The 24,828-nt window shown below is 41.2% G+C and overlaps 1 protein-coding gene across 2 annotated transcripts in view; it reads right to left on the reverse strand.

Moving 5' to 3' along the window:
- The window catches only part of IGF2BP3 (insulin like growth factor 2 mRNA binding protein 3), a 138,400-nt gene that overhangs the window by 86,909 nt on the left and 26,663 nt on the right, over positions 1 to 24,828 (reverse strand). For both annotated transcript variants that reach the window (XM_060304708.1, XM_030857051.2), the window contains exon 3: positions 12,311 to 12,359. In XM_060304708.1, the coding sequence (XP_060160691.1) occupies positions 12,311 to 12,359 (49 nt within the window). The remainder of the gene's footprint in view (positions 1 to 12,310; positions 12,360 to 24,828) is intronic.

Here is a 24,828-nt window from a genome sequence, read left to right on the forward strand (position 1 = left end):
CACAATTGGAGGTTTGGAACTTACATCCTCACTTCTCCACGTCTGGGAAGAAGAGAGGGGCTGGAGACTGAATTAATCACTAATGGTCAGTGATTTAACCAATCCCACGTATGTACGGAAGTCTCCATAGAAACCTAAAAAGACTGGGTTCGGAGAGCTTCTGGGCTGGTGAACATGCGGCAATGTGGGGAGAATGGGAAACGGAGAGGGCATGGAAGCTCCACGCCCCTTTCCCATACCTTACCCTATGCACCTCTTCCACCTGGCTGTTCCTGAGTTGTACCCTTTATAGTAAATTATAGTAGTAGTAAGCAAGGCACTTTTCCTGAGTTCTGTGAGCCATTCTAGTGAATTACCAAGGGGAGTGGGGGCCTTGTGGGACCCTCCATCCAGATTTATAATCAGCCAGGCAAAAAGGTGAGGAGACTTGGCATCCCACTGCACCTGGCACCTGAAATGAGGGCAGTCCTGCGAGACGGAACCCTTAACCTGTGGCGTCTGACACTAAATCCGATAGTTAGCATCAGAATTGAATTGAATTGTAGGACACCTAGTTGTTGTTGGAGGGTCAGAGAAGTGGTATTGGAGAAGACACCATGTATCTGATATCAGAAATGCTGTCAATGAAAACGACAAAGGTCCTCTCTCTCGATGTTCTCAATCAGGCCGACAAGGCTCTTACTTTCACACTTAGGTTACCATTTTGCACAGAAAAGAACAAGGGTAAGTATTTTTAAGGCTCTTGAGAGTTTAAAACAAAGATCTATTGGATCATGTGCAGAAAAAAGATTTAAAGTTTAAAAATGTTTAAAGTTTTTTAAAAGTCACTTTGGCTGTTTGGCCATGGAGCATTGAAGTCTGGATAACTACTACACTATCTCCCACCCACGAGTAGTTAACTTCTTTTCCTCTCAGTCTTTATTCATGGGATCGCACATATTCCTAATCGCCAATCTAAACAGAAACAGATTGGTGCTTTGTGACTATCTAGATGGGTGGCATGGGGTGGGAGGGAGGTCCAAGAGGGAGGGGATATAGGTATACATACAGCTGATTCACTTCATTGTACGGCAGAAACTAACACAACATTGTAAAACAATTTTACTCCAATTAAAAAAAAAAAGAGAGAGAGAAAGAGACACGGGGCTCTGTGCACACAGAGGATAGGCCATGTGAGGACACAGTGAGAAGGCAGTCACCTGAAAGCCAGAGAAAGGCAAGAATCCAATCCTGTTGACACCTTGATCTTGGACTTCCAGACTCCAGAACTGTGAGAGAATAAGCTTCTCTTGTTTAAGTCAAAAAAAAAAAAAAAAAAAAAAGCCAGAAACAGAGATTTACCAATTATTTCTTCTTTAATCTCCCATGACTTCAAGTGAATACGGCTGAAACCAAAAACCTCTTTTTTTATGACCTTTCCTATTTACAACCATAAGTAATCTGTTTGTGGTTGTGGATAGTTTAATGTAATTCAGACAGAAAGGACCAATTGTTTTCATTTGAAGAGTTACAGGACTCATTTGCAGATTATGAAATTGAAAGAGCAATTTCACAACTTGGCACTAACACAGAATCTTAAAATTAGTGCTCGGGCACCCCTAAAGATGATTTTAAAGCTTGAGAACACACAACAGTAGCCCTCTATGGCCACCCCTCCATAGGCTGGTTGTGCCTATGGGCTGTTTTTCCCATTTACAGCTGGTGAGATGCTTTAATTGGTTGATGTACGACTGACTCCTCTACAGGGTGGTGGCCATGGGTACAGGAAAGCGCACCAAAGGCAGCATGGGGTGGGGGTGGGGGGACCTTAAGGACACCGGGTGTCCTGTGGCCAGAGAGCAAAAGGGAGGAAAGTGAAGGATAACCTCAAGGCTAAGCCCACATGACCTAAGTCATATTAAATTTCACAGAGAAAGCAAAGCGATGATTCGAGAGGCAAAAAAATCGGTTTTAGACACCTTAAATTCAATGGGTATTCAAGTGAATGTTTGCTTCCAAGTAGAAAACAAAAACAGTAGGAACAAATGGAACTTCTAAGAGAGGAAAAACAAAGGGTGCACAGATTTGTTCACATTTAAGAATGGAGAAGCACATGTTGGGGAATAATACACAAGAGTAACCATGACTAAAACCTGCAGGGAAAGGAACTGAGGGCATAAATGCTGCAAAGAAAATGAACAATCGGGACTTCCCTGGTGGTCCAGACTCTGCGCTCCCAGTGCAGGGGGCCCAGGTTCAATCCCTGGTCAGGGAACTAGATCCCGCATGCCGCAACTAAAAGATCCCGCACACAGCAACGAATATCCCGCACGCCACAACTAAAAGATCCTGTACACAGCAACGAATATCCCGCACGCCACAACTAAGATGTGGCGCAGCCAATTAATTAACTGATTAATTAATATTTTTAAAAAAGAAAGAAAATGAACAACCAAGGAAATACCAACACACGTGGTCCCAGGAGGAGCACGATCACACTGTGATCTCTAAATACCATTTCCCAAGAAAGCAGGCTTTTTGAAGAAAGGGCCGATTCCACCCCTTGAAACAGGAAATGTACGTGACAAACCTGGAATTTCTTAAACCAACCATCAGGGAAGCTATCACTATTGAGGAAGCATCAAAAGGACAGGCCTCTCAGGAGAGGAGAATTTCAGTATCAATAAGAATGATTCCAGGCACTGCATTGGTGGCGCCGTGGTTAAGAATCTGCCTGCCAATGCAGGGGACACGGTTTCGAGCCCTGATCCGGGAAGATCCCACATGCCACACAGCAACTAAGCCCGTGCGCCACAACTACTGAGCCTGTGCTCTAGAGCCGGCGCGCCACAACTCCTGAGCCCATGTGACACAACTACTGAAGCCCGCGAGCCTAGAGCCCATGCTCCGCAACAAGAGAAGCCACCGCAATGAGAAGCCCACACACTGCAACGAAGAGCAGCCCCACTCGCTGCAACTAGAGAAAGCCCGCATGCAACAACGAAGACCCGACGTAGCCAAAAATAAATAAATAAATAATTTAAAAAAGAATGCTTCCAGTAATTCTGAAACCCAAGTGTGTTTAAACTCATTAGCTCATAGTTACACAAAAACTCATTGATTCAAAAACAAAAACAACTCATTGGTTACCCTTGTAGGATGCCAAGGCACCCAATATTTATAAGGTAGTAAATAAGTGGAAAGAATGAAGTATTTTTCCTATCTCTCTTACACAAACTGTACTTCAGTAGAGTAATTCAATAGCCTGCAAGGACAAGTTCCTCTTTACAAACGCATTCTGACTAATACATGAAGAAATTGTAGAATTAGAGTATTACCATCCTGCAGCCACACGACAATGAATCTAAGCAATAATCAATGGCATTTCATAACCCAAAGACAGGCATCATGTACCTCCTGATATAAGAATACAGCACCACCTATTACTTTGTCTTGTGCAAACAAACCAAAAGTGAACTTGAGTCTAATCCAAGTCCCACAAGGGTCAGAGGAACATGGTAAGTCACCACACATGGATGTAGTTCAGCAAAGTAAGAATGGGGAACATTCTGCAGAATAAACCAACTTCAACAAATACACTACACCCTCCCCCGCACCCCCAAAAAAAAGACATACCTATCGATTAAATGTCTTGAAAAATAGCCTATTTGGATCCTGACTCAAATAGTTTTTTTTAAAAAGATAATCAAGGAAATATGAATGATTAGATTTGATATGTGAGAGTTACTATTCATTTAATACATTTATTTTTTAAAGAGACTGTTATGGGTTGAACTGTGTCTTCCCCAAAATTCACAGAACGGAGTCTTAATTCCTAGCACCACAGCTCGACTATATTTGGAGACAGGGTCTTTACAGAGGTAGTCAAGGTCATTAGGGTGGTCCCTAATCCAGTAGAGCTGGTGTCCTTATAAAAAAGAGAAATTTGGACACAGACACACACAGCAGCAACACCACATGAAGGGTGGATTTACACTGTCGCAAACCAAGGAACTACCCAAAGAGAGAGAGGCCTCAAACAAATCTTTCTCTCACAGCCCTCAGCAGGAGCCAAATGTGCTGACATCTTGTTATCAGACTTCTAGCCTCCAGAACTACGAGATTAAAAGTTTGTTGTTTAAGCCACCCAGTTTGTGGTGTTTTGTTCAGCAGGCCTAGCAAACTAATTTGGAGACATTTAACTTTTAGGGATGCATTCAGTATTTACTGAATTAAGAGACGTGATGTCTAGGATGTACTTTATGTACAGTAGTCTGGGAAAGGATGAAGAGGTTAGAGTTATTAAAAAGAAAAGAGACTGGCTATATATTGATAATGGTTGAAACTGAGTGTCATTATATTAGCCTTTCTTTTTGTTTATGTCTGATATTTTCCATAATAAAAAGTTTAAATAAAGGGCATAGAGATCTTTGAGATGACCATCCCAGAAGAACTATAAAGCACAGGATACAAGTCCAGGCATTGAGTGCAAGGGCATGGTAAACACAGGGAGAGAGCAGATTAGGAGAAATATGTGCCTGTACACCACTCACCTGGGGTCACAGGGAAACACTGGTATTCCCCAAACCCCTTGCACCAGCTCATCTCTCATGAAGCAAAGCCTGGCCCGTCCCAGAGCAACGATGCATGAAGAACTCTACCACCCTCCGTTCTCTAAATGGAACGGTTTACCAATAACTTCCCCAAATAACCTGTCCAAGCCCATTCATCACTCATCACCACATACTTCCTCCAGACCTAGGGAGGACCCAGTTTCTGTTGGGTTCACTGTCCAGCCTTCAGGGGCATGGTGAAAGCAAATAAATGATGATAATTTTAAGAAATAGAAACTTACCTTTCAGGGGAAGTGTTCTGTTTGAGTAACCTGATTAAGAGCAGAAACTCTACCACTTTCCAGCTGCATGACCCTGGGCAAGTTACTTCACCTCTCTGACCTCAGCTGCCTCATCTGTAAAATGGGGACATGGGACTGTGGTGAAGATTAAAACAAGTTAATTCAGCACCCGGCACATTAGTGCTCAGTAAGAGTCAGCTATTTATTGGCCAGTGCTCAGAGTCAGGCCATGGAAAAGAAAGATCCCCTATCAGTGTCAACGGTCTCATACTTGTTGTAAAAGTTCCTTCAAAATTACTTGACAGAGATCAACTACTTCTAACAACTGTTCATACTCAAATTCACTGAAGCCATGGTGATCTTCAAACAGTCCAACAAAACCTCTTCTTTCAGATTCCTGGACCCAATTCCAAAGTGTGGAGGGGTGGTGTTCCCACACCACCAATAAACAACTCTTAGATATTAGATGCACGTCTCACAATCCAACTCATTTCTGACACTATCTACATGACACTATCTACCTGGAGATAGAATCTGGTTAAGGGTTCAGTCCCGTAAGACTGCCCTCCACCCTTCAGAAGCCAAATGCAAGCCCAGGCTGTCACGTGTACTTCAGACCAAACAACTACAGACAGGAGGTTCCAACAAGCCCTCCCTGGGTCTGATTAATTTACTAGAGAAGCTCAAAGAGCTCACAGAAACATTTTACTTACTGGATCACCAGAATATAGTTTAGGAACAGCCGGACGGAAGAGGTGCCTAGGGCAAGGTGTGAGGGAAGGGTGTGCAGCTTCCATGCTCTCTCGAGCGCACCATTCACTCCACACTTTACCACTTTCCCCACATGTTCACCAACTAGGAAGCTCTCTAAATCCAGTCCTTTGGGGTTTTTATGAGGCTTCATTACATAGGTATGATTGATTAATCATTCGCATTGGCAACTAATTCAACCTCCAGCACCCTCTCCCGACCCCGGAGGCAGGGGTGGGTGACATCACACTGTGACTCAAAGTTCTAACCCTCTAATCACCTGGTCAGTAGCTCTTACCCTTAAGCGGTTTCCAAAAGTCATATCATTAACTTAACGAAAGACACCTTCATCATCTCACCACTTACGAAATTCCAAGGGTTTTAAGGAGCTCTGGGTCAGAAACGGACCAAGAGCAAATATATATTTTTATTATAAACCACAATATCACACCTGCACCCAAGGGATTCCCTGGGGGCCAAAGAGGGAACCAGCAGGCAAGGTTCTATGCCACCTTTGAATAACTCTAACTTTATCTATATTCACATACCAGGTTTCTGCCATACCATCTCCTCCGAAGAAAAGAGAGAACTTTGAAAATCACCAACCCAGAACAGTGTTTTTCTGCTACTACATTACGACTCCAAGATGTCTGCTGCAAAAGGCAACCTTTAAGGGGCTTCCCTGGTGATGCAGTGGTTAAGAATCCGCCTGCCTGGGGCTTCCCTGGTGGCGCAGTGGTTGGGAGTCTGCCTGCCGATGCAGGGGACACGGGTTCGAGCCCTGGTCCGAGAAGATCCCACATGCTGCGGAGCGGCTAGGCCCATGAGCCATGGTCACTGAGCCTGCGTGTCTGGAGCCTGTGCTCCGCAATGGGAGAGGCCACAGCAGTGAGAGGTCCGCGTACCGCAAAAAAAAAAAAAAAAAAAAAAAAAGAATCCGCCTGCCAATGCAGGGGACACGGGTTCGAGCCCTGGTCTGAGAAGATCCCACGGACCGTGGGGCAACTAAGCCCGTGTGCCACGACTACTGAGCCCGCGTGCCTAGAGCCCATGCTCTGCGACAAGAGAAGCCACCGAAACGAGAAGCCTGTGCACGACAACAAAGAGTAGACCCTGCTCGCCGCAACTAGAGAAAGCCTGCGCTCAGCAGCGAAGACCCAGTGCAGCCAAAAATAAATAAATAAAATTAAGTTAAAAAAAAATAAGTACCAGCCTCATCTCACAAGGTGTCCTATTACAGTGTATTTTTCATTACAGTCTGAAACACAGGCATCTCTCTAAAGCTTTAGCCCTTCTGCGAGAGAGTGGATGTAACTCGCTTGAGTGTAATTTACAGGGAAGTTCAGCCTCATCCCACTACATTTATTTTACCACCCATGCCACGCTCCCCACCCCCAAACTTCAGAGAAAAAACTTCTTTTCATCATGAAAGAAGCCAAGGCTTTCTAACATTCCTTATGCCCTAGAAGTCAACTTTCTCCAAACTGGTTACTAGGGGGTGGGTTCAAACTAACAAGCCAAAGTGTTTCAATAAAGAAAGTGTTCTGTTAGGGCAATCCTATGGCCCAACAGAAAAAGCCTTTTAAGATTTCCTACAAGATCTACTTACTTCCAAAAATTGCCTCAAGCTTACACAGAACAACCAAAAAGAACTTCGAAAGAGAAATCATTAAGATAACTCTGCTGAGGAAAAAAAGCAAAGAATATTTTACATTGCAATGTTCGACTTGTAGTTTGGGGCTTTCATTTTCAGCATACTGGTTACTTGCTTTCCATGTCAAGAACCAGAGACCAACCCCCTGGTATGTCAGAAGCCTGGATGCAATTTGAGGATGCTTTAGTTATGAAGAGCCCCCCTTTACTCCCCTATGTTTAGGCCAGGAGACAGCTTCCACTTCCTTTACTCAATCACACCAGACAACACATGTGGCAGAAAAATGGATCTTACAGTGTGGAAACCTCTTCAGAGTTTCTTCCCAAGATATTCATCTTCTCACCTCAATTAAGTCCAGGAAAAATCTGATATCCAGGCCTTGAGGTAAAGCCAACAGACATTCTGCATTTTCCAGCAAGTTGTAATTTTAAATTATGCATTCCCCATAAGTATTTGTCAGATCATATATTCAAAACTTTGCCTCAGAAAATACAGTCACTCCAGGCATGGGCAGTCAGGGCCTTATGATGCAAACCACTAACTCAGTAGCTCAGTCTGTTTTGCCAGACACTAACCTCTGTGGAAGCATCATTCTACTTTCAATACCTGACCCCCAAATGAGAACCTAACTTGCCCTTTACTCTAGACCCTTCATTTACATAATTAATGGGCGTTACATTTCCCTTCCAGGAGGGTATTCCCTTTTAACATTTTATGAGTACTAATAACTTTGATTGGAGAGTACTATTAAGATGATAAGATTAGGAAAAACTCTCTCTGAGAAGTCCTTTCCTAAGGCCTTGGCAATTTATTTTTTAAATGAAGAAAGATACCCCTTAAATTCAGGAAATGGGGCCAATTTAAGACACTGAGTCAGGCAAAACAAAAAGGATTCTTCTCAAAGGTGTTTAAAGTCAAGTGTTCTGGGGCTCTATCCCTTCTTCATCTCTTTGGTGTTTGCCCAAGGTGTTCCCTCAAACCCTTATCACACATGTTTACATCCCTTAGGGCATCTGAGGATGCAGATCTGTCCAACATTAGGACTATTTGTAGAGGAGCCCTTCCAGTTCTGGTCACACCACAGATCTATTCTTCCAGTACCTCAGGCAAGAGGGTTGGAGGGGGAGTAGAAACAGTTTCTTCTATTTCCCTTCTACATTCCACCTATTTGGGGGAAAAAACAAACCTACCTAATTCTCCAGCAGCAGGTCCTTCCAAAAGTTAGTTTCCCCATATCTTTATCTGCCAAAACACTTAAGCAGTGAAACATTTAGCCAGTCCAGAACACTTGAGTGCACTTTACCATCAACCAAAACTAATGGGCTAGAAATCATTTAAGCCCCACGTGACACACAAAGCGTGCATGACGTGGTATTCCAAGAACTTGAGAGGAATCCCCGTGTGTCATTCAGCAGGATCTAGTGGTAAAAAGGTAATGTAAATAAGAAATAAAAACATAAAATAAAGTATCACAGTGGTATAAAGATAATCAACAATCCAGTTACAGACCTTATAAAACGCCTCATAGCACTGTTATCTCATGGTGTTTCTGCCATGGTCCCAGATTCTGTCATTTCTTTGATGACCTCACAGAAAATGGCTTAGAAGAGCACTGGCAGAACAGGGGAGGAACTTTCACTTCTGGGATAGGACTCTGACTGGAAATTAAGCTCTCAGTTCCAAATACACCTTCCAACTCTGTGATGCTGGGACTGGGACTCTGCCCTATTATCGCACCTTTGCCAGCCATTCCCTGGTGGTTTCTGCTGACAGAATGCACAAGAGGGGGACTGGAGAGCACGAGTGGAGGTGACACGTGTTCCTTCCCATTTATCAGCATCATCCTAACAGCCATGGGTTTGGGACTCTAGCGGCTCTGGGCATTCCCAGAACCAGCTTCATCACTTCCCTTCTTCCCCCATCCCAGGCACCAGCCACAGCCAGGGAGCATCCTTTGCTCACCCTCAGCTACTCGGAGCTCTTCCTTCAAGCTTCTAGGATCTGATAACCTCACCCTGTTCCCTTAACCCCTTTCCTCCCCACTCAGCCTCAGGGTGGGAGCTGCTATAGTCCTCACTATCTATGGATTCCGTCTTTGCTCATTCAGCCCTCTAGCAACTGTGTAATTCTCCACATTTAATTCCCCCTGGTATAATACCTGTTTTTTTGTGTGTGCTATAGGCTGCATCTGAGTTAAGCACAAGACCTTTAAGTTGGGAGGAAATGAATTTGTTGTTCATACCATAGCTAAAATGTAGGGTGCACTTATATGTACCAAGCATTTTTTAAGGGTTTGAGCATGCATAATCCTATTAACGCCCATGGCAACCCAATCAAGTGGCTGTTATCATCCCCATGTTAGAAAGGAGGAAAATGAGGCTTTGACAATTTTAAAAAATGGTTCAGAGATCACATATCTAGTAAGCAGTGGAGCTGGGATGTAATCCCAAGTCTGACGCCAAAAGCCTCCTGCAAAAAACTCTAAGGCTTTTCTAGATACTCCATGCTGCTCCTAAGGACTGTTTACATGGTTCACAAATAACTTAGTGCAGGTGTATGCTTGCTTTTTTGTTATTCTCATAGGTCTTATTCTGTAACAGTCCCCTTCCCTTTTAATATGCCATCACTTGATTACTAAACAATGTCATTTGTCCTGTGGAATGTCCCATATTCTGGAACTGGCTAGGTGTTTCTTCATGGCATCATTTCATTTGTGCCCCTACTGTCTATACTTCTTATAAACTCAAAGTCAGATTGAAATTGAATCCAGTCAAACCTCTGTTTTTTTGACAAGAATTTTTCATCTATATTGCTATGTATTTCCTATTGCGTCAAATCAGGAGGCACGTAATGTCTGGCCATTACATTTTCAGTGATTCTAAGATTAATTCGTGGATTCAAAGTCTAATTTTTCCATTATAAAGGGAGTCCAGACATATAACTGCAAAATTATCACCTTCTATAAGGCTTTGGCACGAGACAACCAGCAGGCTCAGTGTGTACAAATAAAATGTTACACAAAGTGACTCCTCAAAAAGGAAGTAACAGATGGTGGTCATTCAAGCCTTCAAAGAAAGGAAATATCCCAATAGTTCATCCTACTCCTAACAAGCCCTCAATAGTTTTTGTCAATCAGTATTTCAAACCATCCTTTAAACTGTAAAGGGGTCAAAGGTCAAGAGTTTCAAAGTCTAGTTCCACGTCTCTTTAAATTCAGAATCTGTTCTTACTTAATTCTTTGAACCCTGTGGGCCCGTATTTGCCCATTTGAAAATGGAGATAATGTCACCAACTTCACCTTACCTCAAAGGACTATGGGGGAGGGTAAAATGAAATTTTAAAAAAAAAGTTAGATGTGGCAAATAAAGATTTATTCTCACAGATTAAATTTTACCCAGAATGAAGAAGAATGCCATGAACTAAAATCTTGAGAAGCCACCAAAACTAGAATCAACAATGCTCAAGAAGCCACTGCAATCTAAATTTGAAGAGATACTATGAATGAATTATAAGGAAACTACCACTTGCCTATAGCTGATATGCTATACACTGACAATTCACTTACTTAAAATTGGCTGCCACCATTTGACTCTTTCATTGAAAGCTACATTACACTAGATCTAGTTCCCAAGTAGAAAATCATATTTAACACAGCCCATGTTAAAATGAAGGGATTAATTAACATGCACACGCTACTATAAATAAATAACAAGGACCTACTGTAGAGCATAGGGAATTATATTCAATATCTTGTGATAACGCATAATGGAAAAGAATCTGAAAAAGAATGTATGTATATATTGGGTTGGCCAAAAAATTCATTCAGGTTTTCCCATAAGAGGTTATGGAAAAACCAGAATGAACTTTTTGGCCAACCCAATATATATATGTGTATATATATGTATATAAAATTGAATCACTTTGCTGTACACCTGAAACTAACACATTGTAAATCAACTATACTCCAATTAAAAAAAACACATAAATAAAAAAGGGGATTAAACCAGTAATCTTGATACCATGACACTTGATTCAGGGACTCATCCTCCAAGATACTGAATTTCCTAAACAAATGTTAAACTAAAACAAGAAAATGCATTGAGTTTAATCTAATGTCACTGTTTCTATCTACAAAAGTATACATTATATAACTTGAAAAATATTCAACATAGACCAAAGAACCAAGTCCTACAAAGACTAAATTCAATAACATTGTTCTGAAAATAAATGTGCTGTAAAATTTTCTGAGCATAAGTGATTTGTTACCAACTGGAACCTTGGAGAATGAGACCTCAGGCCAGCTTTCCTAAACTCACCACCAAAGAAACCTTTTAACCATTCTTTGCATTTTGATGAAGGTTCTGGTTTAGTGACTCTTCAAATGTCATTTTAGAACACTAATGTGAAACACACAAAGCTAGTTACTCTTGATTTTTATGTTAAAAATACACAAAAGCTGAGCAGTTTTCCCTGCACCACCTTCTCCAAAGTAGCTTTTAAGAATTTTCAGGTTCATCATCTGGAAGAGTCAACAGACATTTCCTTTTATCTTTTCAACTACTGGGGTCTCAAATTCTCACCATGACATCATCAACATGGTTTGGAAATTGCTGACACAGGCTATTCAATTGTGCTAAAAGGTTTGTGTTTATATACAATTACTACAGTGCCACCATGTGAGCAAAAGAAAGCATAGTAACATTTTAAAATAAAGCATAAATAGCAGTTATTTGCTCTTTAAAAAATTGCCAAGGAGGGAACTTCATATTTAAATACAATTAGCAAAACTCATCAGAAAGATCTCAAACAAGATTCTGTGGGATGTGATTGAATGAGCAAGTTTACGCAGTTACCCCAGAACTTACTTCAACTTTAAATATCTCAAAGAGCAGATTGTTTTCAAAGATATAGTATACTCTTACAAAGCAAAGCCCAATGCAAGACACAGACCATAAAAGAGAAGAACCATGTGTGTTCTAGCACATCCATGAGTTGGAAGGAGAAAAACCTTTGGAAAAACTACCAATAGGCTTAGATACTAAAATCTTAGTTTTAAATATAGAAATTCTTACCTCCCACTGTAAATGAGGCGGGATATTTCGTATCTGAAGTTTCCGAATCCTGCAGAAGAATTAAAATGTTTTTTAAAAGAAAAAAAAAAAAAGTAAATGCAGAAGATATTAATAGCCAACATGGATGCTTAGAAACTACTTAAAATACTTTATATTAATTACAAACTAATATATAATAAGAAAAGGCAGCCCAAGAAGGAAAAAGGAGACAAAGTTATCACAATATGCATACTGAGACCGTTTGGAAATCTAGCATCATTGGATTGTTATGGCTTATTCTAAAAGCCACTAAAACTGGCAGATACATTGTTTGAAAAACATTTCATCTGATGACTATATTCTAAGTTCAAACCCTTTAGCCTCAAAGTAAGCGTCTCAGAACACAAACAAAGCCTTAGTCCAGATGTTCTTAATCTGAGATCACAGCCAAGGGGGCCATGGACAGAATTCAAGGAACTTGGATAGCAGGGGTGGGGTATGGGGGAAATCACATGTTTATTTTCACTATCCCCTAACTGAAATTTAGCACCACCTTCAATTATGGATGTTGGCATCAAACGACAGTAGAATTATATGACTTGTACTTTTGACATTAAAATAAATCAGATATTTTCACATCACTTACGTTGTTGCAGATCTTTAAATATCATGTATAATCACTACTGTGAAAGTTAGCTGTGTTGCTAGAACTTTTCCTTATTATGTTAAGAAACACATGCTACTACAAGCTTTAACATTACTCTAACTTTATTTCAAAATAATTTCCTTTATAATCCCATGTGTTTTATTTTATGCACTTAAAAATACCTTAAGAGGTCCATACTTTTCAGGCTGCCAAAGGAGTCCACGGCACAAAAAACATTAAAAATCCCCTACCTTAGTTCAAATGCCTACACATATACCTATACATATGCTATGTATATAAAACACAATATGTATTTTATATAATAATAAAATCTATTGTAATATACGTCCCTCTTCTTCTATCCCCTCCTCAATACTATCAGAGGGAGGGAGCAGAAGAAGAGAGGGAGGGTGGAAGGAAGGAAGGAAGGAACATGAATTATATGAGATTGTACTACGAATACCACATACCAGTCACACTCTTAGAGGGAAAGGAATTTACAGTCAACTAGCTATTTTAAAAAGAGAGAGAGACTAACAATTGGGCATGACACCTCAAGTGAAATAATTTTTTAACTTCTAGAACTATAGTTAATTTCCTTTTCTGGGTCAAACGATCCACTTTTAAGTACCACAGCAAAACACCAGCTGGGACTACATTCACAGCCTACTCCTTTGTCTCTCCCATTACCCCAAAGCCTTAAGAACAAATAAATGCCACAGACACTGCCTATCCCTTATGGAACTCTAAAGAACATATAGATGAACAAACTCAGGTACATCCTGTTTATAATGATAAAATAGACGATGAAGGAAAAATCATTTTTACATTATTTTTATGAGACAGTGAAACAAAGCACAATCACCAAGGGCAATGTATCAAAGAGATAGTGACAGAATGCCAATTTAAGAAAAAATTTTTAAACACCACATAGTCTTAGAATTTACACATTATTCTGGGATTTGTTTCAAAAATAACTCATGTGCTAAAAAAACAAACTCATGTGCTAATAAGTGTTAAAGCTTCAGGATGTGTACTGTATCTCTGCTTTTGTATAAGTTTTACATTTACCTTAAAAAATATACCCTAATAAAAACATTCCTAAAACATAGGTTTCAAATCTGCCATGTATTGCTTTGGGTAGCAGAAAAGTTACTCACACTGTGTAAATACTTACCCTGGGTAACCAAGGAAGTAAGAATTATTTACTATACATTGCAAGTACTAATCTGTCAGTCAAGCATCTGACACAATAAATTACAGCACAATGTTAAGAAACTAAGTATTCATCTCTACTGGACTCATTTTTCTGGGTATATATATTACCAAAAAATTTTCCCAAAAGCACACACAGAAGTATACCTAGAGAGTTATGGTCACCAAGCAGGTAATTATTCATTATTAAAACAACAAATACCTACTTCACAGGGTTCCCAAGAACTTCTTTAAATAGGATACTATTTTTTGTACATTAGAAGTAATCCATTAGCCATGTTTTCCCCACACATTCTTCAAAATGTACATCTGACACCCATTTACTTATTAGAAGTTACTCCAGAATAATTATTTCCCTTAAATGGCTGTCCCTTTTCCATTATCTGATTCTCTCGTGTTTCATTTTAGACAAATACCAGGATTATTTTCATAGTTAGTGTTTTGACATCTAGCACTGTTCTTTCCCACTTACCCAGTAACTAATCTTAAACTCTGCAGTTTCACCTCTAGCTCCTCTCCCCATGGTCCACTCTTATCACTACAAGAGCCAAAAGGCCCAGCATTAAAAAAGTCCAAGCAAAGGCATGAATTCTCATCTAGTACATAAACACAAACCTCTGACCCAGAAGGTACTTGAGAAAAAACGACCCCACTCAGCTGTACTAATCAAGTTGGCTATACACAGTTAAAACACTATCACCTGGACTTCCCTGATGGCGCAGAGGTTAAGAATCCGCCTGCCAATGCAGGTGACACGGGTTTGATCCCTGGTCCGGGAGGATCTCACATGCCTCGGAGCAACTAAGCCCGTGCACCACAACTCTGAAGCCCGAGCCCCTAGAGCCCTTCTTCTGCAACAAGAGAAGCCACCGCGATGAGAAGCCCGCGCACGACAATGAAGAGTAGCCCCCGCTTGCCACAACTAGAAAAAGCCCGCGCGCAGCAACAAAGACCCAACACAGCCAAAAATAAATTAATTAATTTAAAAAAAAACAAAAAAACACTATCGCCTGTATTCTTAGCTCCCATCTCCCATCTGAGCTTTTAGAAATAGGTTGGTTATATTTGGGTTTTAAATACTTAAGAGTCAAGAAAACGGATACTGTTTTCCAGTGTGATTACCCACTCATTAAAGTTCAATTTAACTATCAGCAAAATAAGTTGGTGTTTCACCTCCTCCTAAAACACACTTACGTAGTAACAAGGATCACACCCTGTAACAACAGGGACTCATTAGGCTGTCTTGTTCACTGTTGCATTCAGAGTCTGGAACAGTGTGTGGTACCTGAGAAGCACGATAGTTAAATTAACATTTGTTACAACATATAGAAGGGGAAGAAAACACAAGACTCATGGATCCACCATCCAAAAACTAACATGATTTTATTACAGCTCATGGGGGAGTGAGAAGAACAATAGCTATACTGAAGTTTGAGAACAAAAACAGGAAAATGCCGATTTAATCTCTCGTGCTATTTTAAAAGAAAACTTCCACACAATCTACTTATAAGTTAATCATATAGAATTTAAGGGTTTTCCCCCGAGAGGGAAAAATGAGGTGAAGTTTAAGCTCTCATTTAACCTTTAAAAAATGCTTACTGTGCCTGAAATAGTTGCAATAAAATTCAGTACTCTTTTTTTTTTTTTTTTTTTTGGGCTGCACCGGGTCTTCCTTGCTGTGTGCAGGCTTTCTCTAGTTGCGGCGAGCGGGGGCTACTCTTCATTGCGGTGCGTGGGCTTCTCATTGCAGTGGCTTCTTTTGTTACGGAGCACGGGCTCTAGGTGTGTGGGCTTCAGTAGTTGTGGCACACGGGCTTCGATAGAAGCAGCACTCAGGTTCAGTAATCGTGGCTTGCGGGCTCTAGAGCACAGGCTCAGTAGTCGTGGCACACCGGCTTAGTTGCTCCGAGGCATGTAGGATCCTCCCGAACCAGGGATCGAACCCGTGTCCCCAGCACTGGCAAGCAGATTCTTAACCACTGTGCCATCAGGGAAGTCCCTCATTATTTATTAAAAGCTGGTTTAATTACAGGATAAAAAGCCAATAAAGCTCATATACACTCCTAAAGGCATCTTCAAAAGTTTTAGTAATAAATGGAACTGACTTAAATTGATTTTACGGAAGTTTTCAAACTGACACCAAAGTAAAAAAATCATATCAACCTCCATATGCCTGTATCAGTTACCAAGTATGATCACCTGATCTTGTTTATCTATACTCACACCTGTACCAACAAGTCCCACTTACATGGCCTGTCACGCTACAGTACATCTGTAAATACTGACAAAAGGACCTTTTTTGTTTAAAATTAACTATATCACCATTATTGCTTCTAAAAATGATTAACAAAAATTCCTTGAGAATACCCACACTCTGTTTATTTCCAACTGCTTAATAACTATCTTTTTACAGTTGGTCTGTTCATATCAAGATCCCAACGATATGCCCACATGTGTAGAGTCAACATCTCTTAGGTCTCTTGGATATAAGAGTTCCCCTTCACTCTGTTTTCTTGCTATTTATTTGGAGGTCCAGGTAATAAATGCTGTGCAATTACTCATTCTGTGTTTTACCCATTGCATCCTCTTTGTGTCATTTTAAATAATTGTTTGCTATGTTGAATTTGATATACAATGATGTGTAATATCTTTACATTACAAAGCATAAAACATATATGAAACCACCTCACCAAATCAGAAGACAATTGAAGCTACCATGCTCTTCCCTCACCCAAATGCCTGCCTCCTAGAAAGTAACCATCACCCTAAATTTTTGTCATTCTCATGTCTTTTATATTAGCATCTTCTTTCAAACGACTCTTTAAGTAGACAAAATACTATTATGTCCTTAAAAATGGATAAAAACTTCATGCTGAATATCTAGTTAGTTTACATTTCCCCATTTAAAAAAAATTTTTTTAAGTTTGTTCAATCAGTATCAAAAAAGAGCCATACACTGCACATGCTTCAGTATGACTCTAGCCTCATAAGCTGCATGTTTCCCTTTCTATCCTTACAACTTATGCAGAGAATAAAAAAATCCCAAACCTGTCATTTGTCTCCTGTTTCGCACTGCCTGGATTTTGCTACTTACACTCCCATGGTGGTGTTTATTATGATGTTACTCTGACCCCTATAAAAGTGGTAATTAGATCTGAAAATTTGACTTGTTTTTTGCTGTTGTTTGTTTAGGGAGAGACAATAAACTATCACAGGGGAGGTTTTATACTTCCATGAAAAGATACATTATCCCTGCTTGTCTACCTGTGATGTTGCAATCACTAATGATCACTGCCTAAATCCACTGTTTCATAAAGGTTGAAAATGTATTTCCTCATTGTATCATGCCTTCCATATTTTTTTAATGAATTTATTTGTTTGTTTGTTTGTTTATAGCTGCGCTGGGTCTTTGCTGCTGCGCGGGCTTTCTCTAGTTGTGGTGAACGGGAGCTATTCTTTGTTGCGGTGCGCAGGCTTCTCATTGCTGTGGCTTCTCTTGTTGCGGAGCACGGGCTCTAGGTGTGCAGGCTTCAGTAGTTGTGGCACAAGGGCTCAGTACTTGTGGTTTGTGGACTCTAGAGCACAGGCTCAGTAGTTGTGGCGCACGGGCTTAGTTGCTCCGCAGCATGTGGGATCTTCCCGGACCAGGGCTTGAATCCGTGTACCCTACACTGGCAGGTGGATTCTTAACCACTGTGCCCCCAGGGAAGCCCCGTATTTTTTAATTTAGCTGGAGTTCTTCCATAAAGAACAACTTTCCTTTATCACATATTTGGATACGCTGAACCGAAGTAAGTATAGTAAAGGCAGGGTAAGTATTTGATTCTTTCCCTTCTGCAGATGGTTTTGTGCTGCTCATCACATCCCCTTGCTCACCTCTGATTTCATTCACAGCTGTGGGAGACAGTCCCAAGCACAGTGAAGTTGTCCCGCCTCCTTCCACCCCTAAGCACACCCTTAGGCATCTCTGTTTCACCTCAGGTTTTTCACCAAAGCCTCAGAAGAGTTCAAGAACAGCCCAGAAGAATGTAAATTGATACAGCCACTATGGAGAATAGTATGGAGGTTCCTTAAAAAACTAAAAATAGAGCTACCATACAACCCAGCAATCACACTGCTGGGCATATACCCTGAGAAAACCATAATTCAAAAAGAGTCATGTACCACAATGCTCACTGCAGCTCTATTTACAATAGCCAGGACACGGAAGCAACCTAAATGTCCATCAACAGATGAATGGATAAAGAAGATGTGGCACGTATATATAATGGAATATTACTGAGCCATAAAAAGAAACGAAATTGAGTTATTTGTAGTGAGGTGGATGGACCTAGAGTCTGTCATACAGAGTGAGGTCAGAAAGAGAAAAACAAATACCATATGCTAACACATATATACAGAATCTTAAAAAACAAAAAAAAAAGGTTCTGAAGAACCTAGGGTCAGAACAGGAATAAAAATGCAGACATAGAGAATGGACTTGAGGACACGGGGAGGGGGAAGGGTAAGCTGGGAAGAAGTGAGAGAGTGGCATGGACATATATACACTACCAAATGTCAAATAGATAGCTAGTGGGAAGCAGCTGCATAGCACAGGGAGATCAGCTCGGTGCTCTGTGACCACCTAGAGGGGTGGGATAGGGAGGGTGGGAGGGAGGTGCAAGAGAGAGAGATATGGGGATATATGTATATGTATAGCTGATTCACTTTGTTATAAAGCAGAAACTAACACACTATTGTAAAGCAATTATACTCCAATAAAGATGTTTAAAAAATAAACACCCTTTGTCAAAAGGGAGAATTAAAAAAAAAAAAAAAAGAACAGCCCAGAAACAGAGGAGAGATGAAACCCTCAAGACAACCTGTAATTTACAGAGGAGAACCTTGCGAGCCAATAGATAAATGTCCCAGTCTTCCACCTGGGAAGCATTCTGTACATTCCTCAAAGGTCCTATTTCCTTATGGCAACCTCAATAAAGTGCCCTTCCTTGGCTTGTCCTAAACCCCCATTTCACTCTCCCCATTCCCTCATTTTGGAGAATGGTTTATTTTGGAGATGAAACCATCTCCAAAATAAACCAGCTTCATGCAAATCCTCATTTCAATGTCTTCTTTCAGGAGTTCAAAGACATTATTATTTCAAACTTTTCAGAATGATGAGTTGGTCCCCTGGCACTGTCCAAAGATGACCAAATGCTTATTTTTTTCAGTAACATTATGGATTCACAAATACTTTGTGTGTATCAACCCGCTGCATTAATTCCTTTTAATGCTCAAATTGCCCCATCTTTGGCATCAGTGGAGGCCTCTTCACACTGATCCTGTATCTTTTGAAATGACTCCAGCAATCTTTGAGAGCTTTTTTGCCTTCTGTTATGATAATCCAGGTTCAACTTGTACACTTCCTGCCCCCATCTGCAACCAGTTTCATCTACATGGAGCACCGGTTCCTTTTAGTCAGAAATAATACAACGAGACACAACCTGGGTGCTGTTATAGGGCTGGTCATCACTCCTAGGCCAGAGCTAGACAATACCCATTTTGTTTGAAAGCGAAATAAACCATGTGTCCACGGTGATTACAGTCATCCTTCCAAATTCACAGGGGATTAGTTCCAGAAGCCCCTCAGATACCAAAATCCACGGATGCTCAAGTGCCTTATATAAAATGGATAGTATCCCATATACTTTACTTATTTATTTATTTAAATTTATTTATTTTATTTTTGGCTGCGTTGGGTCTTCGTTGCTGCACGTGGGCTTTCTCTAGTTGCGATGAGCGGGGCTACTCTTCGTTGCAGCACGCGGGCTTCTCATTGCAGTGGCTTCTCTTGTTGCACAGCATGGGCTCTAGGCACGCGGGCTTCAGCAGTTGTGACTCACGGGCTCTAGAGCACAGGCTCAGTACTTGTGCACGGGCTTAGTTGCTCCGCGGCATGTGGGATCTTCCCGGACCAGGGCTCAAACCCGTGTCCCCTGCATTGGCAAGCAGATTCTCAACCACTGCACCACCAGGGAAGCCCCCATATACTTTAAATCATCTCTAGATTACTTATAATACCTAATGCAATGTAGATGCTATGTAAATAGGTGTAAATACAATATAAATGAGATGTAAACAGTTGCCCCCAAAAGGCAAATTCAAGTTTTGCTCTATGGAACTTTCTGGATTTTTTTCCCCAATTATTTTTCATCTACAGTGGGTTGAATCCACAGATGCAGAACCCATGGATATGGAGGACCAACTGTTATTTTCAATTCAAATTTTAGGTTACTATGTTTTTGCCAAAAGTCTTTGATATTTACATCTTTTTTCCACATTAAAGCTTGACAGGTATAAATAAGAATATAAACAAGAAAATGCTTTACGTCTGTTATGGACTGAATGTTTATGCCCCCCCAAAAAAAATTCGTATGTTGCAGCCCTATCCCCCAATGTGATGCTGTTAGGAGATGGGGACTCTGGGAAGTGTTTAGCCTAATGTGAGGACATAAGCATGGAGCCCCCATAATGGGATTACTGTTTTTCTAAGAAGAGAGACCAGGGCTCTGTTCACTGCACACTGAGGAAAGATTATGTGACCTCACAGCAAGAAGGCATCTGTCTATATAAGCCAAGAACGGGGCCCTCAGCAAGAACCCAAAGAATCTGCGTGCACCTTGACCTTGGACTTCCCAGCCTCCAGAACTGTGAGAAATAAACATCTGTTAAGCCATCCAGTCTATGGTATTTTATTACAGCAGCCCAAACTGCCTAAGACAATGTCTGTTATCTCATGTAACCCTCCCAGTCAGCATTTTATAGATTCGAAGACAAAAGCACAAGTTTATCTTGCCCAAACATACCCTGCTAATGAGTGGCAGGGTCAGAATCCAGCTCTTGGCATTCTGGCTCCACAGTCTATCCTCCTAACTATATTCCATCTTACTGATTTCACTTATAATCCAACCAATAATGTAACCATTATCAAAAAAACTTCAGAAAAATTACAGGTTGCGTGTTAAACCCAAAGGTCAAAGATATGCCAATCTCCAGCAAAATTTTCACTTTGCTCCACAGCTTTAAACCGTACAATCAATTCACATACTAAAACTCAATACTGGCATTAAATGGACAAGGTTACATATGAATACCAAGAAAGTCAACTATGCTGGAAACTCAGCTAATTCAACTGCCTCAAGATATTATGAAAATTGTATACACTGGCACCTAGGCCCTTAGAGCTAGTCATTTCATGCTAAGTCGTAGTGCAAGACGTACAAGTGTACAGACTTGCAACCTTCCATCCAAACCACCTATAAGTCCTAAATGTTCATTTTGTTTATCTTGTTTCTCCCAAAAGGCCATCCCTCCTTTCTTTCTTTCTACTATCACTTATACAAATCAAGAGAATCACCACTTTCCCACTTCACAGATATAAAGAGGCCGAGGCTTGGATCATGATCTAACACAGCTAATACCAGCTGAAGACAGGAAGAGAAAACCAAGTCTAACTTAACTTCTAACATTTTCCTCTTTGCCTTGATCTCTTACGCGAAGAGCTGGGACACATGGTCCATATGTGTACTGATCATTTTCAAACAAAAAGACAAGCCTCTGGACTCAGAGCAGTATGGCCTGGCCTCTTCAACCTGTCACTTGCAGGCACTCTGAACTGGCTGCAGGTTTTCATTCTTAGCTGTGCCCAACCAACACAAACTATGCCCAAAGAGGAAGTTCAACCTGGCCAAATTCAATACAATTACTTGTACTAATTGCAATAGTCAATACTGTAATTATATCTATCCTTGCTTCTTTTATACAGTTAAAAATTAGCTCCTTAAAAGGTCAACCTCAATTTTTTTTTTTAAAGCAGAATACTCCAAGTAGATGAATACCTGGGGAAATGATGCATTTCAGATTGCTGGTGATAAGTGTCAACTGGCATAACCCCGCCTCATGACTGACTCGGCAGTCTCTTATCAAATCCTCAGACTAGAAGTGCAGCCTCTCAAGCATTCTCCTCCTTACAGTGTCTCTCTAGATAAAGCTGCAGCCGACTCAAAAACTTAGCTGTAGGGCTTCCCTGGTGGCGCAGTGGTTGAGAGTCCACCTGCCGATGCAGGGAACATGGGTTCGTGCCCCGGTCCGGGAGGATCCCACATGCCACGGAGCGGCTGGGCCCATGAGCCATGGCCGCTGAGCCTGCACGTCCGGAGCCTGTGCTCCGCAATGGGAGAGGCCACAACAGTGAGAGGCCCACGTACCGCAAAAAAAAACCACAACAACTTAGCTCTAAGTTTGTAAACAGGTAAAACTGGGAAGAACCCAAATGTCCGGGTAAAAGGGATAAGCTCAAAGGAAAAAAAAAAGTACCCCTGCAAAACATATATATATGTGTGTGTATATATATATATATATATACACACACATATATATATTATGTCAAGGATAGAAGTGTTCTTGATAGTGGGTGTACTTTCACAGGTGTATATATAGCTTTCAAAACTCATCGCGCCGGGGACTTCCCTGGTGGTCCGGTGGTTAAGACTGCGCTCCCAGAACTTCCCTAGTGGCGCAGTGGTTAAGAATCCGCTGGCCAATGCAGGCGACAAGGGCTGGAGCCCTGGTCGGGGAAGATCCCACATGCCGCGGAGCAACTAAGCCCGTGCGCCACAACTACCGAGCCTGAGCTCTAGAGCCCGCGAGCCACAATTACTGAGCCTGCGTGCCACAACTACTAAAGCTCACGCACCTAGAGCCCGCGCTCTGCAACAAGAGAAGCCACAGCAATGAGAAGCCCGCGCACTGCAACCAAGAGTAGCCCCCGCTCACCGCAACTAGAAAAAGCCCGCGCACAGCAACAAAGAACCAACCCAGCCATAAATAAATAAATAAATAAAATATCAAAAACAGACTCACAAATATAGAGAACAGACTTGTGGTTCCTAAGGGGGAAAGGGGTGGGGGAGGGAAAGTTGGGAGGTTGGGATTAGCAGATGCAAACTATTATATATAGGATGGATAAACAACAAGGTCCTGTTGTATAGCACTGGGAACTATATTCAGTATCCTGTGATAAACCATAATGAAAAATACGAAGAAGAATATATTTATGTATAACTGAATCACTTTGCTGTACAGCAAAAATTAACACAACATTGTAAATTAACTATACTTCAATAAAATTAAAAAACAAAGAGATGTCATTCTAAGGGTGGTCTAAGGAGCATCTACATTCGAATCACCAAGAGGGCTTACTTAAAATGAAAATACCCAGGCCCTAATACAGACCTCCTAGATCAGAGTCTCTGGGGATGGGGCAGGGAAATGTGGTTTCACACACACTTAAGTTTGGTGGCCACTGAGGTCTATTTAACAGGGCAAGCCCCATGAAGGCCAAGTCATTTCTACCTTATTGACTATTGTATACTCCCGTGCTTAGCAGATTTCCTGGTTCCTAACAGGCAATTACTCAACAATGCTTCAACAAGGAATAAAGAAACAAAAGTCTCTTTTAACACAACAGTTCTAAGTGAGAAGCTAGGGTGATTTTTCTGTCATCCCTCAGCTCCCACATCTTCATGGGAATAATATCCACGTCCCACTAAGTAAAACAGAGGTATTTATCTTTCAAAGGTGCACACTATCATCTGCATCTATGTAGAACAGTCTGACAGCCCTAAGCGTACGGATGGAAACTTGGTAGAGTCCAGGAAAGGCTGAATGTTCTTCTACGTGCTGTTCTTATTACTAATGCCTGCAAATATACACTGCTATCTCTTTTTCTTGTAGGAGACTATATGTCCCTTCAACGGAGGAATATAAAGTTCTTGACCTTCATTAGGATATGTGCAAGGCAAGATGACAGATCACTTTGAAAAATAATAGTTGAATTAATAGGACACAAACTGATCCTTGATTCCTGAATAACCAAAAGATTTCTCTAGTCTTCACACTGAGAATCTGAAAATGTGTCTTTAACCAGAAAAGTTACCACAAGTATTTCAACCAACCACAGAAATGCATGTAGTTGAACATCAGGGACAGTGTCTATTTAAATAAAAGACCCAGTGCCTGCATGACTCTTTCAAAAGTGTAGGGCTTCCCTGGTGGCGCAGTGGTTGAGAATCCGTCTGCCAATGCAGGGGACACGGGTTCAATCCCTGGTCCGGGAAGATCCCACATGCCGTGTAGCAGCTGAGCCCGTGAGCCACAACTACTGAGCCTGCATGCTGCAACTACTGAAGCCCGCGTGCCTAGAGCCCGTGCTCCACAATGAGAGAGGCCACTGCGATGAGAGGCCCGTGCAGTGCAACAAGGAGTGGCCCCCGCTCACCACAACTATAGCAGGCCCGCGTGCAGCAACGAAGACCCAGCACAGCCTAAATAAATAAATAAAATTTATTTTTAAAAAAGTGTAACATTAACACAATATAGCAAATACATATATATTCCTTGAAAATTAGGGTGGTCACAAAGGAATGAAGTACTAAGATACAAAACCTCTAATACGTTTGAGTCAAACTGAAAAATAATCATTCCCGTTTTCCCACAGTTAAACTAATTTTATAAATACCATTACATTTTTTCCCAGCAAGACTCATCATATTTTTTTCTTTTTTTTTTTTTTTCCCCCCAGTACGCGGGCCTCTCACTGTTGTGGCCTCTCCCGCTGTGGAGCACAGGCTCCGGACGC

This window comes from Globicephala melas, chromosome 9 (genome assembly GCF_963455315.2).
Source record: "Globicephala melas chromosome 9, mGloMel1.2, whole genome shotgun sequence".
NCBI lineage: Eukaryota > Metazoa > Chordata > Mammalia > Artiodactyla > Delphinidae > Globicephala > Globicephala melas.